The 12,139-nt window shown below is 35.9% G+C and overlaps 1 protein-coding gene across 3 annotated transcripts in view; it reads right to left on the reverse strand.

Annotated features, from left to right (window-relative positions):
* Positions 1 to 12,139, reverse strand: part of LOC111064291 (rab-like protein 6) — a 31,871-nt gene that overhangs the window by 6,103 nt on the left and 13,629 nt on the right. For all 3 annotated transcript variants that reach the window (XR_005571858.1, XM_039433193.1, XM_039433192.1), the window contains exons 5-9: positions 11,878 to 12,018; positions 10,000 to 10,209; positions 4,596 to 5,014; positions 2,243 to 2,420; positions 229 to 355 (exon numbers count right to left, since the gene is read on the reverse strand). Coding sequence is in view for 2 of the 3 variants with exons in the window: in XM_039433193.1 (XP_039289127.1) it covers positions 229 to 355; positions 2,243 to 2,420; positions 4,596 to 5,014; positions 10,000 to 10,209; positions 11,878 to 12,018 (1,075 nt within the window). In the remaining variant the exon portion in view is untranslated. The remainder of the gene's footprint in view (positions 1 to 228; positions 356 to 2,242; positions 2,421 to 4,595; positions 5,015 to 9,999; positions 10,210 to 11,877; positions 12,019 to 12,139) is intronic.

Genomic DNA, 12,139 nt, shown 5'->3' on the forward strand with positions numbered 1-12,139 from the left:
GGAAATTTGAATTGGTTTATATAATACTGAGTAAATACCCACTATTCTTCTTATTTGAATGAAACATGCACTCATTACTGGCTAGTTGAATTAGAATTAAGAGTGAGTAACGCTGGCAATAGATAGAAGCAACAAAGTCCATGATATCAACATGTCTAGCTAAAAACGTAAATGGAAAATTCGATTGGTTTATAAAACACCAATATAATAATTGAAAAACAAACTTACATTTATTGTAGGAGGTCTGACGGAGGTGGCAGGTACAGGACGAATGTGTTCCGTTACACTGATTTCGTCAGGATCGAGATCATCTTGGAATCCAGTCACCAAAGGATTGCCGGTTGTTTCTGTATCGCTGTAACATCAATGAAATATCTCAATTAAAAATTCAAAATTGACTCATAAATATAATTATTTTGTTCTAAACAAGTACCGGTACTAAAAGTATGAATAGGAGTAGAAGAAACGAAACGGGGCTGCGCTACCTGTACACTGGTATAGCTCCAAAAAGGTTCATCCTCTAACTCTCGACTAGCATACTTTTATTGTCTCCTCTGATTCCGCTTCATTACCCTCATTAGTGGCCCGCGTGGTTTCTTGAAGGCAATTCTAGCTGGTAGCACCAGCTTATCTATGTACCTTACATCTCTTACTTGTATTTTCTACAATATTATTATTGGATCTAAGTAATGATCCAGTACTTGTAATTGTACTATTCCCAATGGTTCATTTGATGAAACTCAACTTGCTCACAAGCTGTATACAGATCAACTTGAGTTACATACAATTCGATACTTATTGAACGTACGATTTTTGGCGTCCTTTCAAATTATATTAGATTGAACACAGCTTGGCAAACATATTATGTATAACATGCGTTTGTCAAGTTACATTCAATCTCGTGCAACTTATAAGGACGGCAAACGAATGGACATCCAAAAATCGATGTGGGCTTTACACATCAAATACGTTTGACTAAATTTGTACTTGTCATCGATAGTAATGTGTGTGTTTATCCAATCACTGTATGCTACCACTGGTTTACAGCTGAACGTGCCTTCAAGTAACCACACTGGTCCACCAAAATATTTCTCGGAGTGGAAACCTTAACAATAGACCACGAAAATGTCGAAATTCAATATCAATAGGCGACCACTAAAGGGTCACTAGAACTTCTACCTGTCCATCCATTGTTTTCGGCGGCTTCGTCTCGTTTCTTTAATCGATGAATCATGTATCAATCAATATATTAGAATCAGTTCTAAGAAATAACATCAAATACTACTAACTTGTCTCTAAATGAGAGATATATGTTCATGGTTTAGATCCTATAGTTTGAAGATACCGTATTATGTTAATATATCGATATTATAGTATGAATTGATTTTAGATGATGAAATCCACGGTATATCAGTATAAATCCATGAAAATGAGATAAAATCTCATGATTCAGATGAAATCCATCAGTATAATTAGCAATACCCAAGATCTAAGTTTCATGCATTTTAATTTTATCTTCTCTTCTGAACCTTTTTGATGAATTTCTGACCAGAAACTCTTAAGGTTATGAGCGACAAGGGTATTTCTAGTAGAGGAGATACATTTTTCATTACAATTTACAAGTAAGGTAATGTGTATAATTATGTTTTTGTTATGATTAATACAAAAGTTAGAGTACGAGTTAAAAAAAAGTTAAGAGTTATCGCAAAGTTACCACTAACTAATATGCCACAACAGAAAATTTGAACACAACATTCCTACGAATCGTTAAATAGTCGTATTAATATAACTATTATACTGCCAAATACGTCGATAATTTAGGGTCGGTAATTCGACATTTTAATGTTTACTACAGTTAATAGCCAAAATTACCAGAATAAGAGAGGAAGTTGGAATGAGAGATGTAGGTAAGAGGATTTAAATGAGGCAGCTTAAATGGTATGGACATATACAGCGGATGGATGACAGTAGAAAAGCGAAACAATTTATGTAGGTGAGAGTGCAGGGAAGGATAACTCTGTAGGACGACCGAGGTACTCATATGAAAACAGAATTGAGGAGATTGGAAGGAGAAGAGGGAAGACTGTTCCGGAGATGTAAGGATTGCTATCGACAGATGGGTATGGAAGAACTGGGTGGAGGCTATCCCAACGCTGTAAAAGGCATAGTGGGGAGAGACAAAAAGAAGAAGAAGAAGAAGAATAGCCAAAATAGATATAAGCAAAGTACACTAGTAGCTTACCTGTCAGAATCAACCGCATCAGCATTTTTGAGCGCAGACGCTGCATTTGAGCTGAGTTGACTTTGATGGTTCTCTTCCAGAAACGAGTTATCCAGTTCACCACCATCTGGCACAAATTCTTCTACGCTTTTCACCGACATGTCCAACACTCCATCCAGGACTAGAGCTGCTGGATGGCCTGACAAGCATAAGCAATAAATTGCATCATAAATTTGAGAAAAATTCAAGATTGAGACAGAAATTGTCTCATTCAAATATTTAGCTTTTTATACTCTAAAACGCTTTGGTCAAAACCATCAATTTAAAACTAAACTAGAACCCTCCTGATGTCACTAAATAACGTGGATAGCGTCCGATATTTATCTCCGCCACTCCCCTGTTTCGGATGGACACGTTAAATCTCGGCCCCGGCTGCCTAAAAATCAGTTGTTAGTTCATGTCAGATTCATTTCAGGGCCTGAAATTGATCAGTTGCGACCTGAAAACTCTGACACCAGACCTGAGCCAACTAGGTCACTCGATATTATTATTATTTTACGTCCAACAAAAACTGGTGATACTTCAGCAATGAATTTAATTATTATTCATTATTTAAGCTTAAGCGTGGCACGCGAAACTGACAGAAAAATTTGGTTTCACCTAATAACGGTTGAGTTCAGTTAATCTTTAAATAGCTCGCCGATAGATTTGGGAACTATCATTGCCATCAACTATCTCTCATCATACACATGCTTCATATCACTTGAGCAGGAGCTTAGGACTTGGATACAGAATAAAACATTCATGAATTACGTTAAAACACGTTATATAAACATTTCTGCCTGATCCACCTGAAACAAAATGCTCATTGATCTTTCATAGACGTTTCAGTAGGGTTAAAGAATGTACAAAAATAATCAGATAGAAATTCCGCCATTATAAAAAATCAAGGATTAATAATACGTTAAAGGGCTCACAATCTCACAATACCCTAGAAACTGGTTGTCTGATTTTATATACTGGTCATCATATTTTTTAGTGGTATAGTTTTGAAATACTCTTCATTAATAGCCTATAAGAATGAATAAATGAGAGGCAATATTTGAAAAACGTCTATCATTAGTTATTATTTCGTCGTGTTAAACCGCATTTGATGAGCACAGCTAAAGCGGTGTACGACATGTCAAATATATGGGGTTTTCCTCCATTGAGGGAAAGTTTTTCAATTTACAAAATCGTCTGAATGATTTTCTGATCACTAGGATTTCAAAGAGAATTCGAGAAAATCTCATAGCACTCTCTCAATAGTATATAGAACAGTACACGCTTAATTCAATGGTTATAGATGGATAAGACCAGAGACAAAAAAGCTCGGTCCCCATAAGGCCGCTGCGATTTCTAACTACTGAACCATCTATGTAGAATACACCATGTACTCGTGTAATCAACATAAATCTAAAAAATCAGATCTTAGACAGGCCACTAACGGTAGGACATGCATGATACACATGTCGTCATACATTGTTGTGTCATCACAACGAAAGGCTTCGAGCAATATTTTTTTCCTACAGTTACGTTGAAAAGTGGCCATTGCTGCACTGATTACAGAACGCAAAGAATCACTTTTCCGCTCTAGTGCGGGAAAAATGTTTTCTGCACTCCAGATTTGCAACATGGCAACGCAAAATACTTAGTAGGTTATATGGAGCAACAGTGCAGCAAAATCCAAATGAAGTTGGTAACAGTGACTGGGCTGCTATAGTGAGCAGAGGTGCAACGAAGCACAACGAGCACCTTATTAAGTAGATATTATAACCAAGGACAACGAGGACTTTAGGATTTTAGGATTAAGGTTTTTATCAATAATAAAATTACACAGAAAAACATTTGATGGATTTCAGGCAATTTTACCCATAATTACCCACTTTTCATATTCAATGGGTAACTGTAGGAAAAATTTAATGTGAAATACGTGCGCAAAGTTCCTCTGCTGCACTCAACAAACCATTCCGCCCTCGCCTACGGCTCAGGCGTAAACGTTTCTTTCGGTGCAGCAAACTGTTACTTTGCGCACTAGTTGCACAAATAACTATTGAGGTTAGGTTTTTGTATCTCCAATTTTTTTGTTTATTTTTTCTTTGCTGTTCTATTTAGGATTGAATTATTTTTCTATCATTATAACTTTCCAGTGGTTTATTTATTGTAATTGGTTGTTTATTCTATGTTAGAAGACTCTCGCTGATGACATGATGAACATGCATGTACAGACATGTTTACCATGAATGTCCTACTGGTACTGGACAGCCTAATCCAATCCTTCTCATAACAAACGCAAAGATCTAATAATGGGCATCAATTTTGTAGAAAAACGCACCTGTTCTATCATCTCCGCCATCCTTTTTGCCGAAAAACTTGGCCATGATTCCGTTGGCAGCTACGGGCTCGACAATCGGCTGGCCGTTGCTGGCCAGCGGCAGAGGGTTGGTGGTGGGCCGAGGGGTGGGTGGCTGCGGTGTGGAAGGGTTGGATGATGACGTCACCGAGACAGGCTTCACGGCGGGTGATGACGTCACCGTGACAGGCTTCACGTCAGGCATTGACAGGCTACGTGCCTTCGCGGCCAGGTCGCTGCTGGATAGTTGGCCACCCTGGGCTAAGCTGTTCTGCGCATGCGTGGCTGAGCTGTTCTGCGCATGCGCGCCAAAGCTGTGCGAGCTCTGGCTTTGGACGAGCGCCGCCTGCCCATGCGACTCGGCCATTTGTCGCCGTTTACTGGTCAGCTGGTCCAAAAACCTGATACAAACAGACAAATTTCAAAGTAAAAGCAAATAGTACATACTAGTAGTTATGTGAACAGTAGACCTCGCGCTCAGTTAGTTACATTGACCTGTTGTTGTTTTCTCAAAAATTAATAAGTAATTTATCAATTTAAAATGTCTAGAAAAAATCCTAAATAAACATAGAGCTTTCTGTCCTATCGTACCGTGACGTGTCGTCCCGGAATGTGAGTGTGAGCGCTGTTATCAGGTCTGGCTGCAACTGTCTACAACGTTGATGGAAAGATACATTTTCAAGATGTTCGATGTTTTTGAGTGGGTAGTATTATAGTCCACTAGACAGCTGATTTATGATGAATAATTCTAAAGTTTAATTCTATATGACCATATAAAAAAAGTCAAGGTACATTTGTAAGACTGATGAACGAGGAAAAAATTAGTAGCTTCAAAGAGTGCTTATCACAAATTAACTGGTCTGGACTATATAGCATAGCGGATGCGAATTTCTCCTCATCAACTCTTGTGGCTGTATTGTCGACGTTATTCAATGAAATATGCCCGCTCATATATAAAAAACCAACAAAACAAAATACCAAGTACATCCCCAGCTCTAATAAATGGTTCAATGCTGAATTAAAAGCCATGCGTGATTATTTACTCCTATTGTATGACAAGTGGAAATTCACTGATGACATAGATGACAAATTGAGATTTTCGAATTATAAGAGAGAATACAATAAACAAATTAAAATCAGGAAAAAATTAGAAAATGATAATTTGATTAAATTGGCTAAAAATAGATGTAGAATGGCTTGGAAGATTGCCAAAAAAGAGTCTGGGACCATCAAACCAAGAAATGAAATTTTAATAGCTCCCGATGATCTCAATGATTATTTTGTCAATGTGTCTCTGACAGTAAAATCTTCTAAATGTAGAACAGCCTTGGAAAATGGAGAAGTGCAACATTCTGACCTATTGGTGAACTTTCATAAGCCTATTCCTACCTCAGGTTTCAAATGGAAATCAGTCAATTGTAAACAGGTAAAGCAGGTTATGGCCAATCTCAGCCTCTCGAAAAGTGAAGATGTTTTTGGTCTCTCTAATTTCACAATAAAAGCAGTTAGTGACAGTCTGATAGATCCAATGACTTTCATAATAAACAAAGTGCTCAAGGACGGTGTTTTTCCTAAATGTTTCAAATACACAAATATCACTCCAATTTTTAAGAAGGGTGACTCGAGCAAACCAGAAAATTTCAGACCTATTGCTATTGTCCCTATTCTTGGAAAAGTTATTGAATCATGTCTTGTCGTGCAATTATATGAATACTTTGTAAATAATGACTTATTGTATGAACATCAACATGACTTTCGTCCCAACCACAGCACTGTCATGGCTATTGAAAAAATTGTTGATTTTGTCCTCCAAAACTTTGAGAATAAAAACATAGTAGCAGCAGCCTTAATTGATCTCACCAAAGCTTTTGATTGTTTACCCTTTGATATCCTTTATGACAAGCTCTACTTCTATGGAGTGAGAGAGAATGAGCTGAAGCTGATAAAATCATACCTATCTGATCGGAAGCAAAGGGTTGTTATTAATAGTAAATGTTCTGGCTTTAGAGATGTTGTGGCAGGTGTCCCACAAGGTTCTGTTTTGGGCCCTTTTCTTTTTCTTATTTTTATTAATGATCTATATTGTAACATTCCAACGTTATCTGTTTTATATGCTGATGACACGACATTGATATCCTCTGACCAAAATTATGAAAAAGTTAAATCTAAGATGTTGGGAGCCCTTAACTCTGCAAAAATATGGTTTGAATCAAATCATCTAGTCATTAATGAGAGTAAGACTGAATATATATGCTTCTCCCTTAGGGCTCCGCCTGAGGATACTAATGTCAAGAATAATGTCAAACTGTTGGGTTTTACATTGGAGAGAAGATTGGGTTGGGAGCCTCATATCTTGGGTTTGTGCAGGAGACTCTCCAGAGTTGTTTTTCTTCTCAGGAGACTCAAGTTGTCTTTGAATACTGAATCTTTGTTACTCGTGTATCATGGACTTTTCCAATCCCTCATCTCCTATGGAATTCGTCTCTGGGGCAACTCTTGTCATGCAACAAAGGTTTTTATTTGGCAAAAAAAGGCAGTGAGAGTATTGAATAACTTGAGGAACAGAGAGTCTTGCAAGGAAAGTTTCCGAAGTCTGAAAATTCTAACCTTTATTCTTCATACCTTAATATATGTTAAAATGAATATAGAATCTTTTCCGCGTCTGAGAGCCAATCATTCTTACTCCACCCGACGTGGCAATGATCTATCACTGCCTCAAATAAGACTCTCCAAGACAAGAGATAGCCATATTTTTCAACAAGCCAGAATTTATAACAATCTTTCTTTAGAAATTAGAGAGCTGCCAATCTATAAATTCAAACAGATTTAAAAAAAATAAATTGACAGAGATTCGGTGGATGAATATCTTCAGTGTTCAATATAATCAATGCTCATTATGCAACATGTACCTTTTAATTTTTGGTAAAACTGAATAACTTATTAATTATTATTAATATGAATTGTAGTTTGTTTCTAACTAAGACAAATTGTTATTGTAAGATTTTCATATATTGTACGATTTCTATTGTCTTGATGCTTAATTTTATATCATAATTTCTCTTTTATTTCACAAGTGTTGTATTATTGTTATTGTTTTTTGACGTGCTCATACAATGTAAAGTTGTTCTGGCAATAAAGAATCTTGAATCTTGAATCTTGAAAGTCTGATTTTTACGGTAATATTGGCGTTCAAAGGAGACTCCTTTTCCATTATCCTTAAAATGCAAGATTTCAAAAAACCGTATGTATACGTCGACGCGAAATTCAAAAAGGAACATACCTGTCAAATTTCATGAAAATCTATTGCTGCGTTTCTCTGTAAATGCGGAACATAAAAACATAAATATAAACATATAAACATAAAGAGAAATGCAAAACCGTCGACTTGAATCTTATACCTCACTTCGCTCGGTCAATTAGCAAATGGAAATAGTGAATAGTAATACTAAAAAGTAAATAGTAATAGTGAAAGTAGAGATTGAAAATGTAGTATAATTGTAACCTTGCAGGGACTTCCCGTTTTTAATACATTCATGTATAATTCTATATATTCATTTTTCATGTTATATTGTATTTTACTTTTTTCTTTTATAACCATTTTTGTTAATGTAATCATGCTTTTGAGGCAAATAAAGATTTAATTTAATAGTCTTATCTAATCGGGATTCTCATAACAAATGAACGGAATATGAATTTGTTATTTTCCGTTCTTCAGTAAAAGTGGAAGGAAAGATTGCAAAAGTAATCTTATTTTATCTAATCGTCATTCTCATAATAAACGCACTGAACCACTACCTCCGTAAACAAAGCCGTAGTGCATTCGTGTGACGTCAGCACAAGTAGGGCTCCTACACCGATAAAAATTCGTTGATTTCAGCTGATCTATATCAGCTAGTGTTTCTATTGGAGTAGGAGCCCTACCTGTGCTGACGTCACACGAATGTACAACGGCTTTGTTTACGGAGGTAGTGACTGAATACGACTTTGTGTTGTTTTTCATGTACCACATAATGATTTCTTTGTAAGGATTGTATTAATTATAGGGATAAAAATTGAAATAGAATTTTGAATTTTTCAAGAATAGAGGTATGTGAATCTATCATATCACACAAATATCCAATACTTCATAGATTTGGAGCATACTACAATATAGTTTTATCAATAACAAGGGCTACTATTAATATTAGAATGAAAAATGAAATGTAAATAGCACCCTTTTTAAAAAACACCTCTTTTAAAAACAACATACTTAAGTCCGGTTTCTCAGTCGTTCAATAAACAACGCTATAGTTATTGATTCAATAACTTTATGTATTAAATACATTTTCATTGGTTTCTTAACATATTTATAGAATCTATAGCTATGGAACGATTAACCTGTTCAATGAATCTGGCAACATTGCATGATCCAAAACCGGCCACTTTCGTAAACAAACTTGGTGCCGGTTGCACTAAAGCCGGTTAAATTTCAAGAAGGCACTCAATTAGTTATCATAATTTTACTGATTCAAGAGTTAGGAAAGATTTTACCGAATCATACATAAGCGCTAAACAAGTGTTTTTTCATGTAATGATAACAAGTGGGCACGCTAATTGTAATACCTCTTTAAGGGGGCTCCTCTTTAAGGTTGTGCATTCAATATTTTTTTTTTTCAAAAAAATTCTTTTTTCTTTTTCTAATCTATTGGACAGGTTCTTAGGACATAATCTATGCAATTGAAATATTTTTATCAGCTTCTGTTAGCTAACAATAGGGCTTCAAATGTCACTTTTTTGAGGCAGATGGTACACATACCCTTCAAAAGCTACTGGTCAGAAAAATTTGAGAAAAAGTATGCAAGTCTCCTCTTTAATATAGCAAAAATTACGTCAACTTTGTTTTTGAAAATCTGAAAAAAATTAAATTTTTATGCATTTTAAACTCCTTTTTCACATTCAATGTTCGTTCTATAGACTTCAAATTCATAGCAACTTGTAGCGCTGTTCTTGATGAATAAAGTTGATGCTTGAACTTATTTTATAGACACAATAATAGCCGCTGGTATGTGTACCTTTAAAGCACGGTTTTACGCCTGCTATGCTCGGGCAGCAAGTGAATAGTACAGCTGGAGCGATCTAGCGGAATTAGTTTGTCCCTAGAGCTAAGCGCTCGACGTTAATAGTGTGTAATCCCACGAGAACCAATCAGAGAAGCCGTCGAGAAGTTTATCAAGATATTTATGAATTCAATAAGTTTATGGAGCGTTCTAGAAACGAATTTCTCATGTTTATCGATTCAAAGTTATTGAATGAGTAAATAGTTTATGGAACGACTGAGAAACTGGGCATTAGCCTTATGCTCATGAAATAAATTGCAGAAGGATAAGGGATTAGATAGGATGCGAACCTGTCATAATCGGCATCTTCGCTCTCCTGATAGATATCAAGCTCGTGGACGGTGATTTCAGCTTCGGTTTTATTTCTTTCCAGAAGACCAAGCAGAGTTTCACGCTGCAGCTGAAGAAACGGCAGACAGAAGAATTTGTGAATGTATTTCAGGCCGAAGCCGTTACTCATCGATGACTCTGTGTAGCGAATTTGAGCGCCACCTTTTGGCCTGCAAAATTCAAACAAATTCATTCGAAATTCTATAAAAAAAATACCGGGTGACCCAGAATAACGGGGACATTTGAAAACGCCATAAAACATTAGTGGGAAGGGCAAAAAAGATTTTATTCGTCCTAATCTAAAGTTCAAGACTTGCCATTTGAGAATTATTAATAACATCTATTTTTTGTGTAGTTGAGAAGTTGATATTGTGGTAATTATTCATATTAAATGAAAGAGACTAAGAAATTGCCAAAAAAACACAGATTTATTGATACTTAAAAAGACCGGTTTCGGTTATTACACCATTGTCAATCTCTGATAAACTAAAACTAAATACAAGAGCAGCAGAATTTATGCTAGTAGGCGAGTACTGCTATTGGTCAAGGGCATGAACGCCTGCCATTGGCCCAGCTAGACAGTCTCCTCCCACTCAACGGTGTCACAAAATGGCGGCTTAAGCAGCAGACTCGCCACGATAACAAAATTTACTTTCAGTACAAAATAAGAACCAAGAAAACAAGTGAAAGATAATAAAACAAATATGTAAATGGAAAAACTATTGACTAATGCATGCTTACAATGTTATGATAAAACTAAATTCGTAGTGTTGTATTGGTTGAAATGAATCTGGTCATTTAAACTATACTGGGAATTTTCCTTAATTACTCTTGTTATTTCTAAAGCCTCTTGAATATTCAAAGATCTGCCTTTGTTATTTTGTAATGAAAGTAAATTTTGTTATCATGGCGAGTCTTCTGCTTAAGCCGCTATTTTGTGACACCGTTGAGTGGGAGGAGACTGTCTAGCTGGGCCAATGGCAGGCGTTCATGCCCTTGACCAATAGCAGTACTCGCCTACTAGTATAAATTCTGCTGCTCTTGTATTTAGTTTTAGTTTATCAGAGATTGACAATGGTGTAATAACCGAAACCGGTCTTTTCAAGTATCAATAAATCTATGGTTTTTTGACAATTTCTTAGTCTTTTTCATTTAATAACATCTATCACTTTTTGACAATTACTTCTTCAAGGTGGCTTCCTCCTGCACGAATACACTCTTGAATTCTGTGTTGAGATTCTTCAACGATTGCTTGAACGTTGGGGATATTGTTAATTTCATTTTGAATTTTCTGTTTTGATTCAACCACTGTTATTGGTGAAGTTGTGGAAACGTTTGATTTGAGAGCTCCACAAACGGAAAATCGCAGGTGAACAGATCAAGAGTTCAGGAGGAAGCCATCTTAAAGAAGTAATTGTCAAAAAGTGATAGATGTTATTAATGATTCTCAGATGGCAAGTCTTGAACTTTACATTAATTTTAACAGGATCATTTTTGCCCTTCCCACAAATGTTTTATGGAGTTTTTAAAAGTTCCCGTTATTCTGTGTCACTCTGTATAATCACTGAGCTTATTCATTTGATCGAACAAATGAGTAACAGTGAAAAATATTCAGTATCGTTATTGAATTAAAATATGTACGTTTCAGCTATGGAAATCCCCAAAAATAAAACAAAATACATGCATACATTTTAAAACACAATGAATCAATCACAGCTAAAACTAAATATGCAATAAGAATTCACAGTGTATAGGCCTACTACACCTGTGGATGTATTTGAGAATTTCTAAGGCTATTTATTGCAATAACACTGGTAAATATTGAAAAAATACTTTACCTTTGGATGGACTCAATAAAATAGAGTACATGGTCTGCCGTGACAGTTCTATGATGCGCCATATCACAGTGATTTCCAAGAACTAGTACAGGAATGTGCTCGGGGATTTTCGGCAGTTCTCTTTGGACGTAATCGAATGTCCTGAAAATTGAATAGAACATAAATTAGGGATCTGAATCATACATTGTGAATCACGATCTAGTGTACTCTACATTAAACGTAAAGGTGCGTACAGATATACGCGCCGCAAACATGAGCAATT

Source organism: Nilaparvata lugens, chromosome 7 (genome assembly GCF_014356525.2).
Source record: "Nilaparvata lugens isolate BPH chromosome 7, ASM1435652v1, whole genome shotgun sequence".
NCBI classification, from domain to species: domain Eukaryota; kingdom Metazoa; phylum Arthropoda; class Insecta; order Hemiptera; family Delphacidae; genus Nilaparvata; species Nilaparvata lugens.